General features: G+C 47.2%; 2 protein-coding genes across 4 annotated transcripts in view; one reads left to right on the forward strand and one right to left on the reverse strand.

Annotated features, from left to right (window-relative positions):
* Nucleotides 1-212: 212 nt before the first annotated feature.
* LOC311147159 (cytochrome b-245 chaperone 1 homolog) lies at nucleotides 213-5,103 on the reverse strand. Of its 2 annotated transcripts, none has more exons than XM_084183796.1 (6): nucleotides 3,904-5,103; nucleotides 3,143-3,230; nucleotides 2,972-3,013; nucleotides 2,135-2,305; nucleotides 846-990; nucleotides 213-613 (listed from the first exon to the last, which is right to left on the reverse strand). In XM_084183796.1, the coding sequence occupies exons 2-6, from the start codon at nucleotides 3,228-3,230 to the stop codon at nucleotides 457-459; spliced, it is 603 nt and encodes a 200-aa protein (XP_084039922.1). In that variant the 5' UTR covers nucleotides 3,904-5,103; the 3' UTR covers nucleotides 213-456. The 2 variants fall into 2 exon arrangements, with proteins under 2 accessions (XP_084039922.1, XP_084039921.1); XM_084183795.1 differs by having other exon boundaries at nucleotides 3,822-3,964.
* Nucleotides 5,104-5,165: 62 nt separating this feature from the next.
* Nucleotides 5,166-15,306, forward strand: part of LOC311137308 (nuclear prelamin A recognition factor-like) — a 32,804-nt gene continuing 22,663 nt past the window's right edge. The window contains exons 1-5 of one of the 2 annotated variants that reach the window (XM_084171733.1): nucleotides 5,166-5,457; nucleotides 6,517-6,588; nucleotides 6,774-6,983; nucleotides 8,227-8,359; nucleotides 10,486-10,620. In XM_084171733.1, coding sequence (XP_084027859.1) covers nucleotides 6,532-6,588; nucleotides 6,774-6,983; nucleotides 8,227-8,359; nucleotides 10,486-10,620 — 535 coding nt within the window. In that variant the 5' untranslated portion in view covers nucleotides 5,166-5,457; nucleotides 6,517-6,531. Of the gene's footprint in view, nucleotides 5,633-6,516; nucleotides 6,589-6,773; nucleotides 6,984-8,226; nucleotides 8,360-10,485; nucleotides 10,621-15,306 lie in introns of both variants that reach the window. The other variant, XM_084171734.1, reaches the window with a different exon arrangement.

A 15,306-nucleotide genomic window follows, 5' to 3' on the forward strand; every position in this document is an offset into this window, starting at 1 on the left:
TTAACTTTCACATAAAAACAGGCATACATTCTTAACTGATCCCTGGAAATCCTTCATGCTTGATTATAGTTTACGGTCACATGCACTCAGATGAATGGTTGTAGTGAGTAGAGTCATGCATAGAAGATTCTCACTTGAGTGGTCTCAAACACACTAAATGTGTTCCCTATTCTGTGGGCATGTTTGAATGAGTTTTTCCACACAAATACTGATGACATTTAAATAGAAAGGCACTGTAATTATAAGTATTAGTCTGTAATGCAGTTATACAGTAATGATCATTGGTCTTTAAGAACAGGCCACACACCAAACTATGATTTAGTTTAAATATTTTGTGGAAAACTACCATTCTAGAGAGTATTTAAGGCAATTTACAGTATCAGGGATAATACTATGAAATGCTGTAAAATATATTTGTGTGCATTTCATGTCTACAGTGGCTTCCTCTCCTCATCTCTACTGCACTGAGGGTTCATAGTCCCCCTCTTCTTCTGAGTCAGTGCTTGGGTCCTCTTCCTCCTCTTCCTCATCCTCTTCCTCCTGCTCCCAACGACACTGGAGCTCCTCCAGACCCAGGAAGCGCTTGAGCAACGAAGCCACCGCCTCCACATCACTGACGGAGCGGGGGAAAGAAAATGATCAAACAACTAGTTGTGATTAAGACTAGACAGCATGGCTGATTTGACTTCTGTTCCATACCACTAAATATTCTACAATATACTGCTGAATATTCTACAATATTCTCCTATCCTGGGAGACCTGTGATCTGATCCTTTAACACAACATCTTCCATGTTCTGTCTATTATAAGACCCTATCTCTTCCCCCTCCAGACCCCAGTCGTACCTGCGTCCGCCCATGGTGGCGCTCTGTGTGAGGGGGTAGGAAAAACCTGTTGTCAGCCGCAGAACCAGCAGGTAGCCCTTCCCCAGATAGCGCACCTTCTCCTCCTGAACACACACGTCACGCAGGTGCCTCATGTCCAGCACCACTGAGAGACAGAGACAGGGGACGGGAGGGAGACGGGAGGGGGACGGGAGAGAGGCAGGGGATGGGAGGGAGACGGGAGAGAGGCAGGGGATGGGAGGGAGACGGGAGAGAGGCAGGGGATGGGAGGGAGACAGGAGAGAGGCAGGGGATGGGAGGGAGACGGGAGAGAGGCAGGGGATGGGAGGGAGACGGGAGAGAGGCAGGGGACGGGAGGGAGACGGGAGAGAGGCAGGGGATGGGAGGGAGACGGGAGAGAGGCAGGGGATGGGAGGGAGACGGGAGAGGGGCAGGGGATGGGAGGGAGGGAGATGGGAGGGAGACGGGAGAGAGGCAGGGGATGGGAGGGAGATGGGAGGGAGACGGGACGGAGATGGGAGAGAGGCAGGGGATGGGAGGGAGACGGGAGGGAGACGGGAGAGAGGCAGGGGATGGGAGGGAGATGGGAGGGAGACGGGAGAGAGGCAGGGGATGGGAGGGAGACGGGAGAGAGGCGAGAGAGAGGCAGGGGATGGGAGGGAGACGGGAGGGGGACGGGAGGGAGACGGGAGGGAGATGGGAGAGAGATGGGAGGGAGACGGGGGATGGGAGGGAGACGGGATGGGGACGGGAGGGAGACGGGAGAGAGATGGGAAGGAGACGGGGGATGGGAGGGAGACGGGAGAGAGAGGCGGGAGATGGGAGGGAGACGGGGGATGGGAGGGAGATGGGAGGGAGACGGGGGATGGGAGGGAGATGGGAGGGAGACGAGAGGGAGATGGGAGAGAGAGGCAGGGGATGGGAGGGAGACGGGAGGGGGACGGGAGGGAGACGGGAGGGAGACGGGAGAGAGATGGGAGGGAGACGGGGGATGGGAGGGAGATGGGAGGGGGACGGGAGAGAGATGGGAGGGAGACGGGAGGGGGACGGGAGAGAGAGGCAGGGGATGGGATGGAGACGGGAGGGGGACGGGAGGGAGACGGGAGGGAGATGGGAGACAGGAGGAGAGAGGGTGAGTTTGTGGAGCAAAATTCCTGTAGCTCTCCAAGACCACGGTTGAAGACCCCTGCGTTTACTGGATTTGAAAACTCATCCCATCATCCTACCCTTATTGTTAAAGGAGAGTCAATGTGAAAGTACAGGACACATTAGGTGATGATGTTCCTCACCTTTCTCCTGGCCTCTCCTCCACATGGTGAGAATCAGGGCGTACAGACTGAAGGACTTCAGCTCAATCACATTCTTGGTTTTATCAAACACTGCCTCCTCCCACTCCTCCATGTTCTGCATGGCCACGAACAGACAGCCCGTCACGTAGAACAGCTTCCACAGGATACTGTCTGGAAAGACAGGAAAAAAGAGGGAAGAGAGACAGGTATTTTTATGTCTTAATTATGTCAATGATGACTGGCCTAGGTACCAGACTGTTTCTGTACTCAACTAAAGCAGTGCTGTAGTATGGTGACGCCTGTAAATCGGGTTATACCTGAGGTGTAGTATGGTGACGCCTATAAATCGGGTTATACCTGAGGTGTAGTATGGTGACGGTTGTAAATCGGGTTATACCTGAGGTGTAGTATGGTGACGCCTGTAAATCTGGTTATACCTGAGGTGTAGTATGGTGACGCCTGTAAATCAGGTTATACCTGAGGTGTAGTATGGTGACGCCTGTAAATCAGGTTATACCTGAGGTGTAGTATGGTGACGGTTGTAAATCGGGTTATACCTGAGGTGTAGTATGGTGACGCCTGTAAATCGGGTTATACCTGAGGTGTAGTATGGTGACGGTTGTAAATCGGGTTATACCTGAGGTGTAGTATGGTGACGCCTGTAAATCGGGTTATACCTGAGGTGTAGTATGGTGACGGTTTTAAATCGGGTTATACCTGAGGTGTAGTATGGTGACGCCTGTAAATCGGGTTATACCTGAGGTGTAGTATGGTGACGGTTTTAAATCGGGTTATACCTGAGGTGTAGTATGGTGACGGTTGTAAATCGGGTTATACCTGAGGTGTAGTATGCAGCAGCCAGGCCAATGGACGCAATACCTGTAATCAGAAAAAGGACTAAATGCTGGGTCAATTTATTTTGACATTGCATTCAAATAAATACATATTTACACTGAATGTACATACACACACACACACACACACACACACACACACAAATGATCCTACCTACAAGCAGCGACCAGGAGCGGATGCCAGGTGATCTCTTCAGGTGTAACATGTTGGAGGTGTGCTCCTCTACCTGCATATACCCCATCTGACAGACAGACAGACAGACAGTAAAGTCAAAAGCTATGTAATATAGAAGAACCGGTGCTTACACTTGTAATTCTATGGTAGGTCAATGTTTACTTCCAAGGAAACAGGGAGGATGTGTGGCAGAAGTAGTGACGTTACAAGGCCTTCTGTATTTCAGATCTGCTTCCCCATTCCCTCATCTCTAACTATTTCCCGGTTCAAACATCCGGCTTTGCATTCATCAGTGACCATTTTTTAAATTGTATTTAACTAGGCAAGTCAGTTAAGAACTAATTCTTATTTACAATGACGACCTACCCTGGCCAAACCCTCCCCTATGCGACTCCCGATCACTGTCCGTAGTGATACAGCCCGGGATCGAACTGCGATGCAGTGCCTTAGACCGCTGCGCCACTCAGGATCACTAACTTATTATTGAACCTATTTACCCAGCGGGTAATATCATTTTTTTTTTGTGTGCCTAAGAGACAACCCAACCCCAGAGCATCCAAGTACCATATGGTAGACTATTTACGATCACCCATAATCTCGCCTATATGATACTTTGAATTAAATAATTTGTATCCGTATCTATTCATTTCTGTCTTACCTTACACTCTTCAACGAAACTCCACAAAATGATACACACAGGAAACAATGTGACAAATCGGCTTGATGATAGTGAAACTTACATTTACAATTTTTAGAGAAGTTTCAGTTCATTTCATTTTACAGCAAAAACACACAGTGGGTGGGGTGTTGCTTCCTTCCGGGGTAAGTCTTCACTGATTGGATGATGACATGAGCAGTTTAAAACTGTTGCAATGAGGGGATTCGATTAGTATTTCCTGGGTGCCCGGGTAGGCGTGTCTTGCACCGGGTGAAAATTGATTGCGTTAGTTTTGGAACCGGGCTGCCTGCCGGGCGTGAGCCAGGTGCCCGGTTCAAAGTGAAGGCGAAGTCGGCCCAAAACCAAAGTGACGTAATTAAGCACGTGGAGTAATGCGTAGGATTATGTGTTTTCAGGTGCAAAATGTATTGCGTTTGATAAAAACGCTTCAACTGCCTTCCCAGTGAAACTAGTTTTAAAATTCTAACATATATTTTATGGAAAAGAGACGTTGTATGTTCCTAAACAGTGCACAATGCTGCCTTGTTGACAACATGACCGAGCAAGGCAGATTACTGTTCGATTTGAGCAGGGAGCTCCCAAAGACAGTACAGTATGAAAATAGGCTAAAACTGCTTCTCCAACCACACTTGTTGGGGACGTTGGCAAACTAAACTCATGCGTAGGCCATCTACACGTTTAAACGGTCGTCTCGCGCCAAAGTGCGCATATGCAAGCCTTCAACTCAAAGGCACTCCTTCATAAAAAGTTGTTTTTGCCAAAAAATGAAAACGTGTCAGTTTATCACTTTCACGAGAGTCGCGTAATGACATGTTCACCTACTTAAGACATAGGTTCGAATCTAGGTCGTACCTTTAGATTTCGAGAAAATTAACTAAGGAATAATGTGTCACTTCTCTCATTGACTTCTCAAACGCCAAACCCCGGCCTGGTCTGTTTGGATCGTTTCGCAAGCGTTCCCCGAAGTCTCGCAATGTTGCGCCTCTGGGTTTGAAACTGTGGCGCTCCTCCCTCACCGCTTTTGACCGTTCACATCACGGGCCAAAGACCGTTGCCGCGGCTCAGCATAATCGAATCCGCCCAATATTTCAAACACCTTGTGTCTCTGATATTTTAATAATAACACAAACACATAGAAACGCATCGTCTATTTTTCTACTATTTCTGTCAAGTCTACACATACAATTTGATGCATTCGTTGGATAAATCCAACGTCCAACACACAGAACGCGCTGCAACTGCCTCTGCAAAGCAATGCTGCAAGGCTAACGCAATGACGATGTCTGTCGAGGCGGGGAGGGTTTTACGCATGCGCCCTTCAAAGACTGGTGAACACAATGGAGTCACGTATTCTGAAGTCAAGTCGTCGTGAAAACTTGTCTGGAACGCCCGACTAATTTCAACAGTAGCTGGTCTTGTGACCGAAACCGTCGCATATTGACCATTGTTGCCGTTCTGCTGTATCGTAATCACTCCAGATATTGCTGAGCAAGCTGTATGAGATCACATGCTATCCAGAACGTAGCATATTACCCCTGCTCAAACTCCCCCTTTCTTCTTGAGATGTGTTTGAAGTATTTTATTTAAAGGCAGAACAGTAGAAAACGTCCAACCGGTGAGTGCACTGATATAATATACACGTATTTATTGAAATATTTAATTTGACTAATACGTGGCTGACGATGGACCCTGGTATAGACGTCATAGCTGTAGCCCGTGCTGCGTTCATAGACGCTAGGGTTCTGGAGTGCAAGGTTGTCTGAGGCAAACAAGAAATTGCACATTTGATGGTAAGAAGGGAACATTTTTCTCCTGCCTCCAATTACTGTTTAGTTAGAGAAAGCGTAATAATAGATAATTTAACCATATTACCAGGATATAAATAGCAATTTCCACCATAATTGCTTGTTCTATTTGGTCCGGATAATAGGCCTATATGTTCTCACAGAGGCTTCATCCGTTGTTTAGTATTTATTACATAATATATCAGACAATTATGATGATGATATATAATAATAATCTACTATGTTATTTGTGTCTTTAGTTACTGTATGATATGTAAGCCAATATTGAATACAATAGCCCAGGGGTCTCCAACCTTTTCTAGCATGAGAGCTACTTTAAAAATAAATTAAACATGTGGCGAGCTACTCATTTTGTTGTAGTTGTTGAGTAGGCGACTCTGAGCACAGATGATTTGAGCTTTGGGTCAATTTTTTGGGTCTTCATCAACATAGTTATCATAATGTACATATGTAATAGCATATCAGAATAAGGCTTTATTGCCTGCCTATTCACACACACTTGGTGCAATTATGTGTGCTATTTTGTGATGACAGGACACTGTTTTGTCGCCATAGGCAGTTTAAAATCATTATAATATGCTACTGTTGAGATAAAAATGATCCTGATTGGTTAGGATATGGTTAACGATGTAAAAGTTGGGTGGAGTTGAGTCTCTCTCACACACACACACACACACACACACACACAAATACTAGCAATTTAGTTTGGATCTTAGTAGTTGGCATGACAGTTGTCCAAGGAGAATGTGTAGAAGTGTTGTGAAGATTCCAGGTCTACTGTTGTGTTGGATGGCTAATGCAGAGTTTGGTCTACTGTGGAGTTGGATGGCTCACTGACCTTGCTCTTGTGTTCGTATGAAATCCAACAGCCATTTCACATAAACATGTCAGAAGTGAACATGGGAAGACGCAAGGAGAAGTGTGAGAATTGCACTAAACAGGTAAGCCTGTGGAATGTCTGTGGTTTCACTATGCAGTGTGGAAGTGGCTCTCTGCAACAGAAATAGTCCATCCAATCGTATCTGTCCCAGTTGTTTGAGTGCGTGACTTTTAGCATATGATAGTCAAACATTTTATACTGTGTCCAATTCTAACCTCGATTGATGTATTGATTTGTCATTTCCAGTGCAACAAGAAACAGAGTAGTGAAGGCATTAGCTCCCTTCTGGAGAAAGATGGAGCCAACGGAGAGGTCCCTTCCTCCTCGCCTCCCCTCCAGCAGCAGGTGTTGCTGAGTGCCTGTCTGTCCTGTGAGGGCTGTGTGTCCGAGGAGGAGAGCCTAAAGATCTCCCAACAGAACCTGGAGGAGGTGGCCCGCGTCCTGGGCCTCAACAAGGTACTACTGGACCGCCAGGCTACCTGGGACGTATTCCATAGGCTGAAACAGGGAGGGACTACCTGGACTTATCCAATAAGAACAGGCTGAAACAGGGAGGGACTACCTGGACTTATCCAATAAGAACAGGCTGAAACAGGGAGGGACTACCTGGACTTATCCAATAAGAACAGGCTGAAACAGGGAGGGACTACCTGGATTTATCCAATAAGAACAGGCTGAAACAGGGAGGGACTATCTGGACTTATCCAATAAGAACAGGCTGAAACAGAGAGGGACTACCTTATAAGAACCACATTTTTTACTAAATGTGTTGTGAGGTGGTCCCTAATGAATATGACCCTGGACACCTCACATGATTAGCCTTCCTAAGCACTTGGGTCGTCATTAGTTACCACAGCCACAAAGTCATAAACCTCGCCAATTTCTCTTTGCTTCTTAAAATTGTATTTTAAACCTAACCTTAAAGGTGCAATATGCAGAAATCGCTCTGCCATTTCCTGGTTGCTAAAATTCTAATAGTTCGCCTAATTTCAGTTTATGTGTAGAGAATCATTGTACTATTTAACTGCTGTAAAATATATTTTCAAAACCCCTAAATATAGTATTTTCATCTCTTTGAAGCTGGTTTACAAAACTGAAAGTAAAAGATGCAAAAATGAATCTTAAGAATGGAAGCATAGAAATAGCACACATAGAACAGTGGTCCTCTGTAGCTCAGCTGGTAGAGCACGGCGCTTGTAACGCCAAGGTAGTGGGTTCGATCCCCGGGACCACCCATACACAAAAATGTATGCACGCATGACTGTAAGTCGCTTTGGATAAAAGCGTCTGCTAAATGGCATATTATTATTATTATTATTATTATTATTATTATAGAACAGATCTACCGCTTTTTAGACTTACTTTCAATGAGAATGGCATTGTGGCTATGCTATCTAGTGGAAGCCAAGCGCTTGTGGAGATCTGAGAGGTTTTGTGATGTCAATGCTTCAATGGTAGCTAAAGAGACAAGGGTATATTGGGTTATCTGCTGTACTTTCCAGATCACCTCATGTCAGGTGAGTTTTGATATATGTTCTTATTGCTGGTCTTTTTGCCTGCCATGCGGACTGATTGTTTGGTTAAACTTTGTTTCACTTCACTGAAATGTATGGGGCATTCAATGTGGATGCCAGGCAAATGGTCTCTCTCTTCCTGGTCAAAGTGTGACATGTCTCTCTCCCTCTGTTTATCATTGCAGAAGTGTGATGTGTCCAAACACAAGGTCCTGGTGGTGTCGGTGTGTCCCCAGTCTCTGCCTTTCTTTGCTGTAAAGTTTGGTCTGGACATTCCTGAGGCTACACACAAACTCTGTGGCTTCCTCAAGAGCCTGGGTAAGTGAGTGTGTATCTGTGTCTCTCGGTCTTCTCATCAAATCGTCTGTAGCGTCCGAACCTTCAGACGAGTCACAAGTCCTCCGGTACCAGTTGAAAAAATTTACGGAAGTACAGTACCAGTCAAAATTTGGACACACCTACTCATTCCAGGGTTTTTCTTTATTTTTACTATTTTCTACATTGTAGAATAATAGTGAAGACATCAAAACTATGAAATAACACATATGGAATCATGTACAGTGGCTTGCGAAAGTATTCACCCCCCTTGGCATTTTTCCTATTTTGTAGCCTTACAACTTGGAATTAAAATTGATTTTGGAGGATGTTGTGTCATTTGATTTACACAACATGCCTACCGCTTTGAAGATGCAAAATATTTGTTATTGTGAAAGAAACAAGAAATAAGACAAAAAAACAGAATTTGAGCGTGCATAACTATTCCCCCCAAGTCAATACTTTGTAGTGCCATCTTTTGCAGCAATTCGATTTTTGCCCATTCTTCAAGGCAAAACTGCTCCAGCTCCTTCAAGTTGGATGGGTTCCGCTGGTGTACAGCAAAGTCATACTACAGATTTTCAATTGGATTGAGGTCTGAGCTTTGACTAGGCCATTCCAAGACATTTAAATGTTTCCCCTTAAACCTACTCGAGTGTTGCTTCAGCTGGAAGGTGAACCTACGTCCCAGTCTCAAATCTCCGGAAGACTAAAACAGGTTTCCCTCAATCATTTCCCTGTATTTAGAGCCATCCATCATTCCTTAAATTCTGACCAGTTTCCTAGTCCCTGCCGATGAAAAACATGGTGTTCTCGGCCTGTTGGGTTTGCGCCAGACAAAGCGTTTTCCTTTATGGCCAAAAAGCTCAATTTTTGTCTCATCTGACCAGAGTACATTCTTCAATATGTTTGGGCAGTCTCCCACATGCCTTTTGGCGAACACCAAACGTGTTTGCTTATTTTTTTCTTTAAGCAATGGCTTTTTTCTGGCCACTCTTCCGTAAAGCCCAGCTCTGTGGAGTGTACGGCTTAAAGTGGTCCTATGGACAGATACTCCAATCGCTGTGGAGCTTTGCAGCTCCTTCAGGGTTATCTTTGGTCTTTTTGTTGCCTCTGATTAATGCCCTGCTTGCCTGGTCAGTGAGTTTTGTTGTGTTGTCATATTCTTTCCATTTTTTTATAATGGATTTAATGGTGCTCCGTGGGATGTTCAAAGTTTGGGATATTTTTTTTATAACCCAACCCTGATCTGTACTTCTCCACAACTTTGTCCCTGACCTGTTTGGAGAGCTCCTTGGTCTTCATGGTGCCGCTTGCTTGGTGGTGCCCCTTGCTTAGTGGTGTTGCAGACTCTGGGGCCTTTCAGAACAGGTGTGTGTGTGTGTATATATATATATATATATATATATATATATATATATATATATATATATATATATATATATATATATATATATATATATATATATATATATATATATATATATATATATATATATATATATACTAAGATCATGTGACACTTAGATTGCATACAGGTGGACTTTATATAACTAATTATGTGACTTCTGAAGGTAATTGGTTGCACCAGATCTTATTTAGGGGCTTTATAGCAAAGGGGGTGAATACATATGCACGCACCACTTTTCTGTTATTAATTTTTTTCCTTTCACTTCACCAATTCAGACTATTTTGTGTATGTCCATTACATGAAATCCAAATAAAAATCAATTTATATTACAGGTTGTAATGCAACAAAATAGGAAAAACGCCAAGGGGGATGAATGCTTTTGCAAGGCACTGTAGTAACCAAAAAAGTGTTAAACAAATCAAAACATATTTTATATTTGAGATTATTCAAATAGCCACCCTTTGCCTTGATGACAGCTTTGCACACTCTAGACATTAGGAGTTGGGGTTAGGGGGAAAATGATTTTGAATGTGAATCAATTGATGGTCCCCAAAAAGTCCTCACAAGTATAGTAAAACAAACGTGTGTGTGTGTGTGACTTAGAACACAGTGTGTATGACTTAGTACAACACAGCGTGTGTATGTGAACTATACGTGCAGTACATTCATAGGCATCTACCATACCAGATGAATCTTCCTCTTCCTCTTCCTCCTGTAGGAGTGCAGTATGTGTTTGATACTACTCTAGCAGCAGGGTTCAGTATTCTGGAGAGCCAGAGAGAGTTTGTCCAGAGGTACCGCAGGAGGAACCATGATAACCACGCCCTACCCATGTTCACCTCCTCCTGTCCAGGTAATATTAACACATTGTCCCTCCTCTCTCCTCTTCCTGCCCTTCCTCCTCCTCCTCCTCCTCCTCCTCCTCTTCCACCTCCCTCTCTGCACACACACACACACACACCACTCCCTGAGTATAAAATGTTAAACGGCTTTGTTGTGTCTCAGTGTAACATTTGTGTGTGCTGTTTGAGGTAAGTGTGATTAGTATTAAACATGCGCTAAAATAGCTAAAGAAAAAGTTGCTAAAATTCTAATAGTTCGTGAATTTGGTCAGGTCAAAAAGTTACGTATTGCAGCTTTAGGCTATGGGTATTCATCAAATCAAATGCATTTATAAAGCCCTTTTTACAGCAGCAGATGTCACAAAGTGCTATACAGCCTAAAACCCCAAACAACAAGCAATGCAGATGTAGAAGCATGATGGCTTGGAAAAACGCCCTAGAAAGGCAGGAACCTAGGAAGAAACCTAGAGAGGAACCAGGTTCTGAGGGGTGGCCAGTCCTCTTCTGGCTGTGCCGGGTGGAGATTTTAAGAGTAAATGGCCTTTAAGGCCAGATTGTTCTTCAAGATGTTCAAACGTTCATAGATGACCAGCATGGTCAAATAATAATCACAGTGGTTGTAGAGGGTGCAACAGGTCAGCACCTCAGGAGTAAATGTCATTTGGTTTTCAAAGCTGAGCATTCAGAGTTCGAGACAGCAGGTGCGGTAGAGCGAGAGAGAGAGTCAAAAACAGCAGGTCCGGGACAAGGTAGCACCTGCTGTGAACAGGTCAGGGTTCCATAGCCGCAGGCAGAACAGTTGAAACTGGAGCAGCAGCACGACCAGGTGGACTGGGGACAGCCAGGAGTCATCAGGCCAGGTAGTCCTGAGGCATGATCCTCCGGGAGGAGAGAGAGAATTAGAGGGAGCAAACTTAAATTCACATAGGACACCAGATAAGACAGGAGAATTACACCAGATATAACAGACTGACCCTAGCCTCCCGGCACATAGACTATTGCAGCATAGATACTGAAGGCTGAGACAGGGGAGGTCGGTGGACACTGTGGCCCCGTCCGACGATATCCCCGGACAGGGCCAACCAGGCAGGATATAACCCCACCCACTTTACCAAAGCACAGCCCCCACACCACCAGAGGGATATCAACAGACCACCAACCTACTACCCTGAGACAAGGCTGAGTATAGCCCACGAAGATCTCTTCCACTGCACGAGCCCGAGGGGGCGACAAACTGGACAGGAAGATCACGTCAGTGACTCAACCCACTCAAGTGATGCACCCCTCCTAGGGATGGCATGGAAAGCACCAGTAAGCCAGTGACTCAGCCCCCGTAATAGGGTCAGAGGCAGAGAATCCCAGTGGAGAGAGGGGAGCCGGCCAGGCAGAGACAGCAAGGGCGGTTCGTCGCTCCAGTGCCTTGCCGTTCACCTTCGCACCGATGGGCCAGACTACGCTCAATCATAGGACCTACTGAAGAGATGAGTCTTCAGTAAAGACTTAAAGGTCGAGACCGAGTCTGAGTCTCTCACATGGATAGGCAGATCATTCCATAACAATTGAGCTCTATAGGAGAAAGCCCTGCCTCCAGCTGTTTGATTAGAAATTCTAGGGACAATAAGGAGGCCTGCGTCTTGTGACCGTAGCGTACGTGTAGGTATGTACAGCAGGACCAAATCAGAGAGAAAGGTAGGAGCAAGCCCATGTAATGCTTTGTAGGTTAGCAGTAAAACCTTGAAATCAGACCTAGCTTTAACAGGAAGCCAATGTAGAGAGGCTAGCACTGGGGTAATATGATCAGCTGTTAGAGCACGGCGCTTGTAACGCCAAGGTAGTGGGTTCGATCCCCGGGACCACCCATACACAAAAATGTATGCACGCATGACTGTAAGTCGCTTTGGATAAAAGCGTCTGCTAAATGGCATATTATTATTATATTATTATCACATTTTTGGTTCTAGTCATGATTCTAGTAGCCGTGTTTAGCACTAACTGAAGTTTATTTAGTGCTTTATCCGGGTAGCCGTAGAGTAGAGCATTGCAGTAGTCTAATCTAGAAGTGACAAAAGCGTGGATTAGCTTTTCTGCGTCATTTCTGGACAAAACGTTTTCGATTTGAAATATTCTTGATATGTTCGTCAAAAGAGAGATCAGGATCCAGAGTAACACTGAGGTCCTTCACAGTTTTATTTGAGACGACTGTACAACCATCAAGATGAATTGTCAGATCCAACAGCAGATCTCTTTGTTTCTTGGGACCTAGAACTAGCATCTCTGTTTTGTCCGAGTTTAAAAGTAAAAAATCTGCCACCGTCCACTTCCATATATCTGAAACACAGGCTTCCAGGATAGGCAATTTTGCGTCTTCACAATTTTTCATCGAAATGTACAGCTGTGTGTCGTCCGAATAGCAGTGAAAGTTGACATTGTGTTTCCAAATGACATCACCAAAAGGTTGAATATATAGTGAAAACAAATAGTGGTCCTAAAACGGAACGTTGAGGACAAACCATCCACAGAGACGAACTGACATCTTTCCGACAGATAAGGTCTAAACCAGGCAAGAACTTGTCCGTGTAGACCAATTAGGGTTTCCAATCTCTCCAAAAGAATGAGGTGATCGATGGTGTCAAAAGCAGCACTAAGGTCTAGGAGCAAGAGGACAGATGCAGAGCCTTGGTCTGATGCCATTAAATGGTCATTTACCACGTTCATGAGTGCAGTCTCAGTGCTATGATGCGTTTCGTAAACATTATTTTGTCTTCAGGAAGGCAGTGAGTTGCTGAGCAACGTTATTATATTACTATTTATTTTTTGAGGAATGTGAGATTCGATATAGGCCGATAGTTTTTTACATAATGGTTGGACCCAGCTCCCATTTGAAAGTCGGGCGGGAGAGAGACAGAGCTGGGAGGGCGGGAGAGAGACAGAGCTGGGAGGGCGGGAGGGAGAGAGACAGAGCTGGGAGGGAGGGAGGGAGACAGAGCTGGGAGGGAGGGAGGGATGGATGGAGGGAGGGAGGGAGGGAGGGAGGGAGGGATGGAGGGAGGCAGACAGAGCTGGGAGGGAGGGAGAGAGACAGAGCTGGGAGGGAGAGAGAGAGACAGAGCTGGGAGGGAGGGAGAGAGACAGAGCTGGGAGGGAGGGAGAGAGACAGAGCTGGGAGGGAGGGAGAGAGACAGAGCTGGGAGGGAGGGAGGGAGACAGAGCTGGGAGGGAGGGAGAGAGACAGAGCTGGGAGGGAGGGAGGGAGAGAGACAGAGCTGGGAGGGAGGGAGGGAGACAGAGCTGGGAGGGAGGGAGGGATGGATGGAGGGAGGGAGGGAGGGAGGGATGGAGGGAGGCAGACAGAGCTGGGAGGGAGGGAGAGAGACAGAGCTGGGAGGGAGAGAGAGAGACAGAGCTGGGAGGGAGGGAGAGAGACAGAGCTGGGAGGGAGGGAGAGAGACAGAGCTGGGAGGGAGAGAGAGAGAGACAGAGCTGGGAGGGAGGGAGGGAGGGAGGGAGGGAGACAGAGCTGGGAGGGAGGGAGAGAGACAGAGCTGGGAGGGAGGGAGAGAGACAGAGCTGGGAGGGAGGGAGAGAGACAGAGCTGGGAGGGAGAGAGGGAGACGGAGCTGGGAGGGAGGGAGGGAGGGAGACAGAGCTGGGAGGGAGGGAGAGAGACAGAGCTGGGAGGGAGGGAGAGAGACAGAGCTGGGAGGGAGGGAGAGAGGGAGACAGAGCTGGGAGGGAGAGAGGGAGACAGAGCTGGGAGGGAGGGATGGAGGGAGGGAGACAGAGCTGGGAGGGAGAGAGAGAGACAGAGCTGGGAGGGAGAGAGAGAGAGAGCTGGGAGGGAGGGAGGGAGACAGAGCTGGGAGGGAGGGATGGAGGGAGGGAGACAGAGCTGGGAGGGAGAGAGAGAGACAGAGCTGGGAGGGAGAGAGAGAGACAGAGCTGGGAGGGAGGGAGGGAGACAGAGCTGGGAGGGAGAGAGAGAGACAGAGCTGGGAGGGAGAGAGAGAGACAGAGCTGGGAGGGAGGGAGGGAGACAGAGCTGGGAGGGAGGGAGAGAGACAGAGCTGGGAGGGAGAGAGGGAGACAGAGCTGGGAGGGAGAGAGGAAGACAGAGCTGGGAGGGAGGGAGGGATGGAGGGAGGGAGGGAGAGAGACAGAGCTGGGAGGGAGGGAGACAGAGCTGGGAGGGCGGGAGGGAGGGAGACAGAGCTGGGAGGGAGGGAGGGAGACAGAGCTGGGAGGGAGGGAGGGAGACAGAGCTGGGAGGGCGGGAGGGAGACAGAGCTGGGAGGGAGGGAGAGAGACAGAGCTGGGAGGGAGGGAGGGAGGGAGACAGAGCTGGGAGGGCGGGAGAGAGACAGAGCTGGGAGGGAGAGAGAGAGACTGAGCTGGTAGGGAGACAGAGCCCGAAGGGAGGGAGAGAGAAAGAGCTGGGAGGGAGACAGAGCCCGAAGGGAGGGAGAGAGAAAGAGCTGGGAGGGAGACAGAGCCCGAAGGGAGGGAGAGAGAAAGAGCTGGGAGGGAGACATAGCCCGAAGGGAGGGAGAGAGAAAGAGCTGGGAAGGAAAGACAGAGACGAGAGGGAGGGAGAGAGACAGAAACAGCTGGGAGGGAGAGAGACAGAAACAGCTGGGAGGGAGGGAGGGAGACAGCTGGGAGGGATGGAGAGAGAGACTGAGCTGGGAGGGAGGGAGAGA

This window comes from Coregonus lavaretus, assembly GCF_964263955.1.
Source record: "Coregonus lavaretus genome assembly, chromosome: 1".
NCBI classification, from domain to species: Eukaryota; Metazoa; Chordata; class Actinopteri; order Salmoniformes; family Salmonidae; genus Coregonus; species Coregonus lavaretus.

Excerpts from the sequence above, each read along its gene's own strand:
- LOC311147159 (XM_084183796.1), bottom strand. The coding sequence starts at position 3,230 with ATGGGGTATATGCAGGTAGAGGAGCACACCTCCAACATGTTACACCTG. Across the intron at positions 3,014-3,142 it reads CTCCTGGTCGCTGCTTGTAG|GTATTGCGTCCATTGGCCTG; the intron begins GTAGGATCATTT and ends TTCTGATTACAG. Across the intron at positions 2,306-2,971 it reads TGCTGCATACTACACCTCAG|ACAGTATCCTGTGGAAGCTG; the intron begins GTATAACCCGAT and ends CTGTCTTTCCAG.